At 35.9% G+C, this 13854-nt stretch overlaps 1 protein-coding gene across 2 annotated transcripts in view; it reads left to right on the top strand.

Annotated features, from left to right (window-relative positions):
* Positions 1-13854, top strand: part of WDR19 (WD repeat domain 19) — a 42934-nt gene that overhangs the window by 12974 nt on the left and 16106 nt on the right. For both annotated transcript variants that reach the window (XM_017803835.1, XM_017803825.1), the window contains exons 12-26: positions 38-152; positions 878-984; positions 1390-1512; positions 2781-2930; positions 3461-3608; positions 4227-4431; positions 4994-5153; positions 5761-5871; positions 7519-7628; positions 8699-8756; positions 9660-9806; positions 9918-10000; positions 10824-10907; positions 11992-12138; positions 12591-12715. In XM_017803835.1, coding sequence (XP_017659324.1) covers positions 38-152; positions 878-984; positions 1390-1512; positions 2781-2930; positions 3461-3608; positions 4227-4431; positions 4994-5153; positions 5761-5871; positions 7519-7628; positions 8699-8756; positions 9660-9806; positions 9918-10000; positions 10824-10907; positions 11992-12138; positions 12591-12715 — 1873 coding nt within the window. The remainder of the gene's footprint in view (positions 1-37; positions 153-877; positions 985-1389; positions 1513-2780; positions 2931-3460; positions 3609-4226; positions 4432-4993; positions 5154-5760; positions 5872-7518; positions 7629-8698; positions 8757-9659; positions 9807-9917; positions 10001-10823; positions 10908-11991; positions 12139-12590; positions 12716-13854) is intronic.

Raw genomic sequence — 13854 nt, 5'->3', positions numbered from 1 at the left:
GATAAAAATTGTATTATTTTGTTTTGTTTTCTTACAGGAGCTACCAGTCACAGTCTCTGTTGAAGTAGAGCCCAGTTTTGTTGCTATTGGTGTTTATCATCTGGCTGTAGGAATGAACAATCGGGCTTGGTTTTATGCACTTGGAGAGAATAGTAAGCATAAATTCAGTTCTCTTAAAATTAGTGCAGTACTCTGTCTCATGTTATGAATTCAGTATTGTGTTTAGCAGTTCTGGACATTCCACGTTGTACACTAAAAACTTGAATTGCCATATGGTCCTGCTAGGATGGGATAATGATCTTCGCAGACTGAAGCAGTTATGACAAGGCATTGTAAATAACAGAGTTAAAACTTCATGTTCAAGGTATTGGTCATGAAACGTAGACTGTTTCTTGGTTTTTTGAGATCATCCTGGTAACCAATGAAGGAGTTTTAGGCTTTTAAAACGTTCTATGTCTGTGTCTTTAAATACAAAGTTTGGCAAAGTACCTAGGAACTATATGATCAGAGAGTTTTGTAGATGTTCATGTTGCTTGTGTGGGATAAGGAAAAATTGGTTATGCTATATCCAAATTTTAGATAGTGGATTTTAAGCTTTTGTGTTTCTCTAAGCATCACATTTTTTCAATAACAATATATTAATCAAAACTATAAGAATACTAGTCAGAGTTGCATAAGGAAGGAGTTTCTGTTTTACTTTCTAACCAGTTTTCTGACTGCTAAGAAGAAAGTGTATTTACATGTGACTCGTCTCCTCTCTGCTTAGTTGTCAGTTTTTCACATATGCTTACTCAGCTGCAAATTTAAATGATGATAAGTGAAGACCTGTAAAAAATCAAAATATTTTTACCTTTTCTTTTTTGTTTGAATCCTTTAGATGTAAAAAAGCTTAAAGATGTGGAGTACCTGGGGACTGTAGCGAGTATGCACCTTAATTCTGATTATGCTGCTGCTCTCTTTGAGGGTAAAGTCCAGTTGCATATGGTAAGAGCTCTGGCAATTTGGATTGCTGAACTAATGAGTTGATCTAAGTTGAACAAGTTAATATAATTTTAAAAATGAGATAAAATGAAATGATCTTTAGTTAATGGAGATAAAAATTAAAAATTCTTCAGAATTGTTTTGCTAGCTAACTAAAATATAAAGCTGAGTTTCTGTAGATTTCAGAAATACAACCTAGTCTAGAAAAGGTGAGGAAAACGTTTTCTTGTCAGATGTTTAACAGTTTTATTTTAAAGGTCTCTGGGAATCTGCCAGAAGCAGATGCTGGGTTTTTAAGGGATGCAAGTTTTTTTTCATCTCACCTCTTTACAGTTTGATACAGGCAACACTGTGATACCTTATTGTTAACAGTGGAGTTTTTCAGTTCATTCTATTCTTTATATTTAGATAGAAAGTGAAGATTTGGGTGCTCAGGAAGAACGAGAAACACGACTTTTCCCAGCAGATGATGATAAATACCGAATTTTGTGCCATGCTTTAACTAGTGACTTCCTCCTATATGGTACAGATGTGAGTATTACTTCTGTTTTTAAAGATTTTTTTAGATTGAATGTATTTCTATCTGAATTATTTGGATTAATACTCGTATTTTTAGCAAAAAAATCCCTGCATCTGTGAATTTTAGAGTGGATTATTTTCTATGAAAAACTTTAAGCAAATACAGTCAAAATTGGATCCAGCTTCTTTACTGTTGCATTTATATGACATGCTTTGGCAGGAAGGTGAAGTTTTACTTTTACTAGTGTTTGTTGCAAAACACTGATTTTAATAGCAGAATTTAATTCTGTTGCATTAATGAGAGGGTTGGCAATCAAAAAGTCTTCCAGATATAAGAAAAAAACATAGCACTTGGCTTTCAAATTTGTTGATTTAGGTGACGATGTGATAAATGTGGACAAAAATTACTAAGGTAAACAAGTGTGATAGCATTAATGGAAATCTTGACTTACTACTGAAGCTTTTGTCCAAAGAGAATTTTTTTTAATGGATCTTTCTGGAGATTTTCCTGTGCATGAGGGGTAGTTCCTTTCCTTTTAATATTTTCTGGCACTGGGAATACAGGGTACATTTGGTATTGTAGTATTATACTCCTTGTGATGTCAACTGATGTACTGACCTTCCAGAGGAAAAGCCAGAACAACTATTTCTGGTTTTATCACTGGTTTAATAACTTGAGTGGTTTTGCAGCAGTTGAGGCCTTTCCCACGTCCTCAGTATGTAAACTGGTACTGGTAAATTTGGGGTACTAAATTTGCAACCGATCATTTTGATGTGTGCAACTTTTACAGTTGATGTCAAAAGCTACCTTTTCAATCAGTGTGACACTGATTGAAATATAGCTTTGATCAGAAATCAGTTTGATTGCTTTTCTCACCTGAATTAGGTACATCTGTTCTTAAGAATGTGTGGTTCTTCTTTGGAGGCAAATTTTTCAGCTTTGTTTGAAGGTTAAGCTTCTCTCAGCAATGAGACAGGCATTTCCCATGTTTAGAGAACTGCACATTAAATACAGTTTGTCTCCACAAAGCAGAGTGAGATAAATGTCAAAACCAACAGAAAACCGCTCAAACCTCCCAACTCCTTTCTCCATCCCCCCGAAGCCTCAAGTTTTCCTATCCTGCCCAAAACAGGCTGTGAATGAAGAAGGAAGCAAAAAAATTCGGAAGTACTTTTTTTAAACACTCAGTACTCTAAGATGGGAGAAAGTACAACCAGATTAATTAACTACTTGCCACTTACTGATGTCATTATTAAGATTTTATATTCTTTCTCGTTAGACTGGAGTTATTCGTTATTTCTACATTGAAGACTGGCAATATGTGAATGAATATCGGCATCCTGTCAGTGTGAGAAAGATTTTTCCAGATCCCAATGGAACCAGAATGGCTTTCATAGATGACAAAAGTGATGGCTTTGTCTATTGTCCAGTAAGTTAGTTTGGGATACCCATACACTTATATTTACAAGCATGTTCTTTAACTATATAGTGTTTTTAATAGAGAGTGGAGAAGATTATGTCACACCAACACATATGTGGATAGAAGCAATTGGCAAGGAGACTGGAGGATAATTTAATAAGGAAATAAAATCTGTCATATTAGATCAGGACAATTTCATTATACTGAGTTTCTGATGGGTAGTTTTCAAAAATGTATGTGTTGGTGTATTTAAATACAGATAATTTAGGCCATCAACAAGCATTACCAGTTTCACTGCCTCTCCCCATACCTTTTTTTAAGAATAGTAAATATCATTTGTATAATGTGCATTTTCTCCACTTCTGAATTAAACTTTTTGTTACTCAGAATCACTGCTTATAAGAAACTTTTTCTAAATACAGTTCTCATATTTCTGCACTATTTATATTATTTTTAAAGTTTTTAATCATAACTGGGATGAATATTTAGTTTATCTCCTTAGTCACTTGGTAGTAATTTTACTTTTGCATTATATGTAGGTAAATGATAGAGTATATGAGATTCCAGATTTCTCACCAACTATTAAAGGAATCCTGTGGGAAAACTGGCCAATGGATACAGGTGTTTTTGTTGCTTTTGATGACGATAAAGTATACACTTACGTTTTTCATAAGGATGCCATTCAAGGTACTGTAAGTTCTTTAAAAAAGTTATTTACTATTTTAGTTAATAAAGTAAAACATGTTCTGAATCTTCATTTTTCTTAGATAAAATGCATACAAAAATAAATAGTACTACAGAAGTTTTGAAGTGCAGCTGATGGATAGAAGACAAGTTGCTTTGTAGGTTTCTCTGTAAAGCTCCAACAAGGCATTTTGATCTTAACTCCCTAAGCTTTTTGCTATTGTAATATTTCATCTGAAAGTTACCCATTGTGCTTCGGTTGTATTTTGAAATGCTCATGAGAAAAATCTTAGGATCAGGGTGACAAAACCTGTATTCATTTACAGTGTTAACCAAAATTGATTGTAATCATAGCAGTTTCTCTATTTGTGGCAGAGAAACATTTAGAAATTTCCCTACAAACATTTGGAAAAGGACCCTTTTCAGAAGGTTTAGAAGAGTTAAGTCCTGTATTTTACTGAAAAATATCCACTGTAGAGTCACTGGTTACTGCCAGAATTAGAGACCTTGAATTAATGCCCTGCAAACATACGTGGTTTCAGTTGTGACTGCTTGCTACACTTTCTACCATGTAGTGATTTTCACATGATGTCTTCTTTTCTTCCTGATCTTTGAATCTAGGATCAAAGATTATTTTGGCAGGTGGCACAGAAGTCCCCTATTCCCATAAACCTTTGTTGTTGTATAATGGAGAAATAACTTGTCAGACTCAGAGTGGGAAAACAAACAATATCTATCTAAGTACTCACTGTTTCCTTGGCAATTTGAAAGACTTTGGACCTAATAAGCTGAGACAGATGCTTACTCAGACTCTAATGCTGAAAAGGTACATCTACATTTTAATTATATTCTGTAAATTGTTTTCTTCTGTTCTTAAGCTCAATACAGAGTATCCTGGTGATTTAAAAATGTCCTGCTGAATACTGATAGATTGATCTGTGAGTCCACACAGCTGTCGATGGAGACCAAGCAAAATAAGTGACCCAGTGGTGTTTTATTTGTTTTTCCACTGTCAACTAAAAGCTAAAGCAATTTTTTTCAAGACTGATTCAGGGTTATATGGTGGTGGCTCTTCCAAAACTGGCTGAAGGTGCTTCTTGCATACTCCCACTGTAATGAAGCAATGCAAAATCAGTATAATGGAAAGAATGCCAGAGTAGGGAAAGCAGATGGTTTCCTGAAAAAGTGTGGTAGAAACAAGGGTAGAACTGTAAGGTACACATGTATATTTTTCCTTTCCTTCTGATACATCTCTCTCTCTCCATGACTTAGAAGTAAATGTTTTTTATTTTTTCTCTAACATAAGGGAAAAAAGTGTTGAGAGGGAGTTTTAGGTATAAGTAATGCCTAAAATTAAAATAGTTCTAAATGGCTTTTACCTTCTATAGGTTTTCTGAAGCATGGGAGCTGTGCAGACTTCTGAATGACCAGTCTTGTTGGAATGAGCTGGCCGAAGCTTGCTTACATCATATGGAGGTGGATTTTGCAATACGTGTTTATCGGACATCTGGTAATGCTGGGATGGTGATGTCACTAGAGCAAATAAAGGTAAAATGTAAAGTGTCTTTTAAATAGGAAATACAGTGATTTAATTCTTCTTTAAAAATTGCTGGATCCTTAGTTTTTGGGGAGAAGTTGTTTTTTTTTCAAATAGAATGTGAGTTGTTTTCAAGGAATAGAAAGGATAAAGTGTCCAAACTATATGCCTCTTGCTTGGTTTTCTCTTGAAGTGGTTGCAGTCTCTACTGGAATGCACAACATTTCTTTCTGCATTTGTTTGAGAGCAGCAGAATATATTCATGTCTCAGGCATTCAGAGGCTCTAATTTCCTGTGGTAATTTTTCAGAAAATGTTGCAGACTGTTGTTATTATTTAAAAAAAATCCTAACCAAAACCAGATTACAATTATACATCTAAAACTGAAATAGTACCTTAAAATTATACTTCTGCAAATTGCTGATTTTAGACAGTGTTACCCTAGTGACTCTGAGCTACAATAAGAAAGTGAGGGCTTTTTCTGATTTACAGAATCCAATACACGTGGTTGTAAAATGTAAGGATATTGGTATTACTGTGTTTCTGAGATTATGTTACTTACTTATACAATATTTATTTTCTTTTGGACTAATTCTGCAACTATTATGTCTTTCTACAGGGAATAGAAGACCACAATCTTTTAGCAGGACATCTTGCAATGTTTACTGGTGATTTTAATCTGGCTCAGGATTTATATCTGGCATCCTCCTGTCCTATTGCTGCTCTTGAGGTAATCATTTAAGATGTGTATATTTTCTGCTCTTTTCATTTCCAGATTAATGTTGTAATATTTTACCTTTTGATAATTTTGCCCTTTTATGGCTTTGTTCTTGCCATTGTGTGACTAGAATTATAGAATATCCTGAGCTGGAAGGGACCCACAAGGATCATCAAGTTCAACCCTTAGCCCTGCACGGGACCATCCTCATGAGTCACACCATCTGCCTGAGAGTATGATCAAAGTGCCTCTTGACCTCTGTCAGGGTTGGTGCTGTGACCACTTCCCTGGGGAGCCTGTTCCAGTGCCCAACCACTGTCTCGGTGAAGAACCGTTTTCTAATATCCAACCTAAACTTCCCCTGACACAACTTCAGGCCATTCCCTTGGGTCCTGTCACTGGTCACCACAGAGAAGAGATCAGTGCCTGCCCCTCCTCTTCCCCTCACGAGGAAGTTGTAACTGCAATGAGGTCTCCCCTCAGTGTCCTCTTCTCCAGGCTGAACAGACCAAGTGCTCTCAGACACTACTCATACAGCTTCCCCTCAAGGCCCTTCACCGTCTTTGTTGCCCTTCTTTGGACAGTCTCTAATAGCCGAATACCTTTCTTATATTGTGGTGCCCAAAACTGCACACAATACTCAAGATGAGGCCACCCCAGTGCAGTGCAGAGCAGGACAATCCCCTCCCTGGACTGGCTGGCAGTGCTTTACCTGATGCCCCCTCGGGACATGTTTGGCCCTCCTGGCTGCCAGGACAGTGCTGAATCATATTCAACTTGCCATCAACCATGACCCCCAGGTCCCTTTTCAGGGTGTTGCTCTCCAGCATCTTGTTCCCCAGTTTGTATATATAACCAGGGTTGCCCCATCTCAGGTGCAGAATCCAGCACTTGCCCTTGTTAAACTTCTTACAGTTGGCAATTGCCCAGCCCTCTAACTTGTCAAGATCTCTCTGCAGGGTCTCCCTGCCTTCCAGGGAGTCAACAGTTCCTCCCAGTTTGGTATCATCAGTAAACTCACTTATTGTATCTTCGGGTGCTGCATCCAAGTCATTTATGAAGATGTTGAAGAGCACAGGGCACACGATGGAGCCCTGTGGAACCCCACTAGTGACAGGTCACCAGTCTGATGTTACCCCATTCACTGTTACCCTCTGTGCTTGACCCATGAGCCAATTGCTCACCCACCACATGATGTGTTTATCCAGCTCTGTGCTGGACAGTTTGTCCAGAAGGATCCTGCAAGAGACAGTATTCAAAGCTTTACTGAAATCCAGAAAGATCACATCAACTGGCTTTCCTTAATAAACTAAGTGGGTTACTTTGTCATAAAAGGAAATTAGGTTTGTCAAGCAGGACTTTCCCCTCATGAAACTGTGCTGTCTTTGACCAGTGACTGTGTTGTCTTTCCAGTGTTTTAAATAACTTCCAGAATAATCTTCTCCATAATTTTACCAGGCACTGAAGTGAGACTGACAGACCTGTAGTTTCCTGTAGGCCCCTGTCCTAACAGACATTCTTTTGGATGAATGTCTCTCAAATTGTCTGAATCTTTCTTGAATATTAAGTCAATATTTGTATTTAGAATAATTTAAATTTCATAGTAGAATTCCGAATTTGCTACTTGCATCAGAAAATGTTACTGTTCTTTGTTAATAGATGCGAAAAGACTTGCAGCACTGGGACAGTGCACTTCAGCTGGCTAAGCGTTTGGCCCCAGACCAAATCCCTTTCATATCAAAGGAATATGCAATGCAGCTTGAATTCATGTAAGTTCTGCTGTAAGGTTGCAGTATAAGAATATTAAACCAATGCTCATGCTCAATAGAAGAACAGAGAATTCGGATGCTTCAGGTGACTGCATTGCTGAGAGAGGATTCTGTGGGGTCTTGCACCTATAGTATGAGGAGGAGGAGTTTTTCAAGGAATAGTTCATACTAGAGACATATGTTAGCAAATAGTAGTTACTTTTCATTAATTTCAGCATATCTGGGTTCCTCGCAACTGGTAGATCCACTGTATAATATCATCTACTTAATAAATACTTTGTTGCAGACAAGTGCTTGGAAAACAGAGAAAGTCCAAATGATTTAGCACTTCTTACCTTGGATGAAAGCCTTGCCTTTTGCCTGTCTTTCCTTAAATACCCATTTGCCTTCATTTTTGAAATCTTTTATATAGAGGTGTGTCAAATTTCAAGGTTGCCAGTCCCTGAAAGACAGAAGGTATTAACCATTTGCCATGATTTTAAAGTCTATTTTAGAGTTAATTTTTCCCAAATAAAACTATTCTGTTTAATATCAAAACCAGAAAGAAAAAGTCTTACCTATTAATAGTTTTCAGACAGTTCGTTCCCTCTGGCAGTGCCCCTGGCGCTGAGAGAGGACACTTGGTCACAGAAAGGAGGGAATGGAGGCAGTGCAACCATCTGTAACTTGTATTCTGAATATATTCCAGGAAAAAAAATCACCTTTGTTTTTATGTTGCAAAATTTCTAAATAATTTAATAGGTTAGTTTCATTTTTCTTCCAGAAAAATGTGGAAGAAGAGATGAGACTATTGAGGTGTATTGTGCAGATAGATTCTTTGCCTGTCTTTCAAGAGAGATTTATTGGTCTCAGTACAGTGGAATTGAGAGATGGAATGCTTCTTTGACTAAGAGCTTGATAAAGTCCAGAGGAAGTGTCATGTGTAACTGTCCACCTCTCACATACTTCACATCCTTCTGTGGAGTCATTATGTCTAAAGCAAGACAAATATGCCTAATCTGTGTAGAAGGAAGGTAACCATCTCTTCCTGTTAAAAACATTCTTCTGTATAACTTCTAGTTTTCTTTTAGGGGTGATTACGTTAATGCTCTGGCACATTATGAGAAGGGGATCACTGGAAACAATAAGGTAATTCCTTTTCTAGTAATTATAGCATTATACAGTCATAGTATACATTAAGGTGTATTTCAGACTCATTTCGATTCCAATTTTTTTTAAATTCAGTTCTAAATCTTTATGCCTATTCCTTTCAGGATAGTAGTCAGTACTTCTCTTATTTTTAATATACAGAACGATGCTTCCTCTGGGTATACAGTGGTTTTGCCATTGTATTAACATGGCATAACTAAACTTAGGTTTTTACAATTTGAACAGTTTCGTAATAATGTACAAATGTCAGAGAAAATATTGGTGGGATTTTCCTTATTATATCAAAAGTCCTAATTATTCCTTTTGTCTTTTACAGGATTGTTATCTATATAAAGACAAACAAGTATTGTGTTAGAAAATAAACATATTCGGTAGATCCTCCCTTATTTTGGCATTATTTCCCTTAATATTTACAAAATGTCTATTGTGAAGCAGCTTAAATGATAATAGGGGATCATAATAGGGAAATGAAATCTCTGGATTCAAGCCATTTGGCTTTATGAAACATCAGCAGCCTTACGACCTTTTAAAAAAAAAAAAAAGAAATATCCTGCTTGTAGTTTCTCTTTTTTTCTACTGTTGGTTTTGGAGGAAAGTAGCACTGAGCTGTCTGTAAAACAGAGTCTTCTCATGTATGCTTGGTCTGGACAGATCTCGTAAGCGCAATGTGACAATTAAAGACAAACCTTAAGATGAAAACTAAGCTGAAGTCTTCTAAATAAGTGAGAGCTGCAGCTAGGCAAGAATTTTAAGACAAAATTGATTTTATTAAGTCCATGTTACATTTTGTTAGTTTGTTTCAATGCTTGGTTACTGTGGTTATTGTGACCCGATATTTCTAATGTATTATCTATAGTTAACTGCTTTTCATTTGATTGCCAGTACCAGGAACATGATGAAGCTTGCCTTGCTGGAGTGGCTCAAATGTCCATTCGAATGGGAGACATCCGTCGAGGGGTAAACCAGGCCATTAAACATCCCAGCAGGTCACTAAAAAGAGACTGTGGAGCTATCCTGGAGAATATGAAGGTACTCAAAATTTGAGTTACTGAAGTTAAGAGTGAATATGGGAATTCATTAAGCTATTTATTTATAATCTTAATTGAGAATTATTTTTTTTTATGATTTCCAATATTGTAGCAATTTTCAGAAGCTGCTCAGCTGTATGAAAAGGGACAATATTATGACAAGGCAGCATCAGTATACATCCGGTGTAAAAACTGGTAAGTACAGGTTTCAGGGAAACGTTATATTTCAAAGGACTTGCTGTGGTACTTTTTGGAAAGGAGTGTTTCTCTGCGTGGCACAAATGCCTCATTATTTATGTTTCATTGATTTTGTTGTTCCCTCCCCCAACTTTACAGGTTCTCTCAGAAGCTTATGTTGTTTTAAATATACTGTAAATGGGAGATAATCTTTTTTTCCTTTTTCTGTGTGTTATGCTTAAAGGTACCTGCAGTTCCGAGTCCTTTTTGGGTGCATGCATGTGCACACTGAATTTGGTAATTTTATTTGTGTATGTTACTTCATAAAATTTCTTCAGTTTTATAAAACACATAGCTGAGACTGAGTATTCACACAGTTGGAAATTATTCAAGTGGAGGCAGTATCATGAATAGCCAAAATTGCTGGCATTATGTTCAATACCTTTTAATTTTTTTTAAGGTAATTTGATTATTGTGAAGTCTCCAGTGGAAAAGTACAATTTGCTGAGAGCTTTAAGGGCTTAATTCTTGCCTAATTACATTTTATGGACTCCTGAGATTAAGAACTGATTGGAGCAGAGTTCAGGAAGACCCTTCCTCTTTCGTATGAGTGCTCTAAAGATTATGTTGGAATATTATGTTCATTTATTTGAAAAATTAAAATTAATTTCAAGTTCTTATATCTCTAAAGTGCAGCTTTTTGAGAATATCAAAGTGCCTTCAAAGCTTTACATGCATTGTGTTCAATAGTTTTTTAGCCTTTGTTTCAGTGTTGATGTAAATGTGACAGTTTTACTGGACAAAATTTAAAACCAAATATATTTATTAAATAACTTTCTAGGGCAAAGGTTGGTGAACTTCTTCCTCACGTTTCATCTCCAAAGATTCACCTACAATATGCAAAGGCCAAAGAAGCAGATGGCAGGTATTTTTGAATGCTCTTTTTTTAGTATAAAACATGTTGGTTTATGGTTGTTGTTGTTATTATTATTATACATTAGTCTTTTTGTAAAATAAAGTCAAACACAGACTGAAAATTTTGCATAGAATAGCTTTGTGAAAATGGATTCTAAAATACAAAAACTTAAGTTGTTGTAGGAAGATTTGAAACATAAAGACCTTCCAGAGTATCAGAGGTGTATTTCTAATTGATTGTTTTCCTGTCAAAGCATTAATATATTTTTAACAAAAATCATTGAAGGTTTTAAAGTACTGCACCTTATGCAGTATTCCACTTAGCAGAGTGTTCAAGTTCAGTGGGTTTCTAATGACTCCTTACCTGTGGTTTTTAAAGGTCACTCAAAGGGAGAATAATCATGAAGGAAATTTTTTCATTCTAGAACCAAATTACTGTTGCATCTTAATGGCTGCACTTGCAAAATGTTGAATAATGTGAAGTTACTAGCTGAAGTGAAGGCCCCAAATAGGTTTAATCACACAATGTAGTTTCTACTAGTCCTTACCTGTAAGTAAATGTGCTTCACAATAATACTTTATAATATGAAACAGCACCAAAACTAAATGTTTGCATTGATAAGACTAGAAAATACTGTTTGTGTCAATTGCGTAGTGGGAGAATGACAAATTTTTTGATCTTTTCTACAGAACAGAAAAGAGGCTTTATTTTTAAAATTGTAGAATTAGTGGTCATGTTTGGTTTTTATTGTTCTCTCACTCCCAAGTGATTTCATTTGGAACAGATGATGTTTGCTGATGGAACAGATGAACTGCTTTTAATATATACCAAAAGGGATGCTGGCAGAGTAGGTCAAAAATAGTGTTGTGGTAGACATTTTTCTGTTGCCTCTGCTTTTTGTTCTCCCAAGGGAAAATTAAATAGAGACCAAAAAAGCCATTGTAAATGCAGAACAAAGCTATTACATGCAAACTGAAAGGAAGGTCTCACAGAGTAATCTTGCAGAAATAAAATACTGTATGCTTCTTTCACACTGTATTATAAAGAGTTATTTAAAAGTTAGAAAAACTGATATGGAACCATTATTTTGCAGGTACAAGGAAGCTGTGATAGCTTATGAACAAGCAAAACAGTGGGATAGTGTAATTCGACTATATTTGGATCACCTTAATAATCCTGAAAAGGCTGTTAATATTGTGAGGGAAACACAGTCTCTTGAAGGAGCAAAGATGGTGGCCAGGTAACAATCATATTATGCAGGTTAAAAAAAAAAAGGGGGTGAAAGAGGCCATACCTATGGGAATTTTGTGAGGCTTGCTAAAATGTTAGACTATGGTTATTGGTACTTGGCCAGACTATATATTTCAGTGCATTGATTTGAGTTCTCTAAGATTTGGACAGCTAAACGAGTACTGTTTTTTTTTTCCTTAACTTTCCAATTAAAATTATATTAACCTGAAGCAATAAGTTTAAACAGTAATAAAAATTGACATATGGTATTATTTATACTAAAGTAGTTTTAGTAACCTAGTTAAAACAATTAAGGTCTAAACAATCTAATAAAAATCAAGATACAAAATTAATTAGAAATGTATCGTATTTGTATGCCACAAAATATACCATATTCCTAAAACATTTGGTGTGTTCATTATGCTAATTAGTACTAAGGTGTTAATTTGTTATTCTGATTAGATTCTTTCTGCAGCTTGGTGACTATGGTTCTGCCATCCAGTTCCTGGTCATGTCCAAGTGTAATAATGAAGCTTTCACATTAGCTCAACAACACAACAAAATGGAGATTTATGCTGATATCATCAGTGAGTGTTCTGGGTTCATATTTTGCTTGCATTATGTTTTGCTGTTTTGCTGATTTGAACCAATTAGAAATCATAAGGGATGTGAAGATTTATTTCCCAGTCTTTTCCATTTCCAGTCATCATGGCCAGATTTGACAACCGGTGTACTTCAGTCTTAGAAACCAGAATTTCCTTTCAACTTAGGTACCTCCCTTGGTCTTCAGTCTGGGTTGTTTTCAAATCTTGCTTGTGCTACAGCCTTTTTTTGTTTATCCATAGAGGTAAAACATTTGTCTTGACTATTGTGTCCTTTGAGGAATCCCTTTCTTTGACCTTGATACAAAACTGGGCATTTTAGTGGTGCATTTCTTGATTTTTGTCCCCTTTCCCTTTTCTCATGGTTCTAGCTCTTTTCCTACTTGTATATGTCACTTCCCTTTCCTTTTTTTCCTTTTAAGGCCCTTCATGGCCTCCTCTTGTCTCAGTGACAGGCAAAAAGGAGACTTTACTGAGAAGCTGACTTTTATCTCAGGCCATCAAGTCAGTCAGTGTCCAGCTTGTCAATTTGCACTAAATTTTATGGGTTTCATCTGTGTCAGGCACCATTCTTTGTGGAAACACTCCCACATATGTATCTACCAAATTATCTCATATTTTCAATTAATCTCTTCCTTTAAAAAATTAATTCTTGTTATGAAGATTATAAAAACTTGGCAGCAGCCAGCTTGGCAGCTGCTTGTCAAGGTGGCCACTATTTTTCTGCTGTTCATATGCTTTTGTCTTTCTCTCACGTCCAAAATAGGATGTCTCAAATTGTAACCTAAATGGGTAGAAAAAGGGTTTAAAACTAACTTTGGGGTAGTGGCTGTCTTTGTTTCACATGTGTACAGTATAATGGAGTCTTGGTTAGAAGACTTAGGTAGTATTATTCCCTGCAACCATATGGTTACATTGGTCCTAAAAGTCTTGCTTTGTGCAATACAAATATTCTTCCCTCTTCTTAAACTGTGAAAGCAATTCACGCAATAATCTCATAGTCACTTGCTCTGTTTTACTGTTGCCAAGGCACGATGGAAAAATTCATTATTAGATCATAGTTATGCCATTTTATTATGTCATTTTATTATAATTTTTACTAGAGCATGTAGTGACAGGACAAG

The sequence above is a fragment of the Lepidothrix coronata genome, unplaced genomic scaffold (assembly GCF_001604755.1).
Source record: "Lepidothrix coronata isolate B3197 unplaced genomic scaffold, Lepidothrix_coronata-1.0 Scaffold0, whole genome shotgun sequence".
Classification (NCBI taxonomy): domain Eukaryota; kingdom Metazoa; phylum Chordata; class Aves; order Passeriformes; family Pipridae; genus Lepidothrix; species Lepidothrix coronata.
The sequence above is the reverse complement of the archived record's forward strand: the minus strand, read 5'-3'. Positions and strand labels throughout refer to the sequence as shown.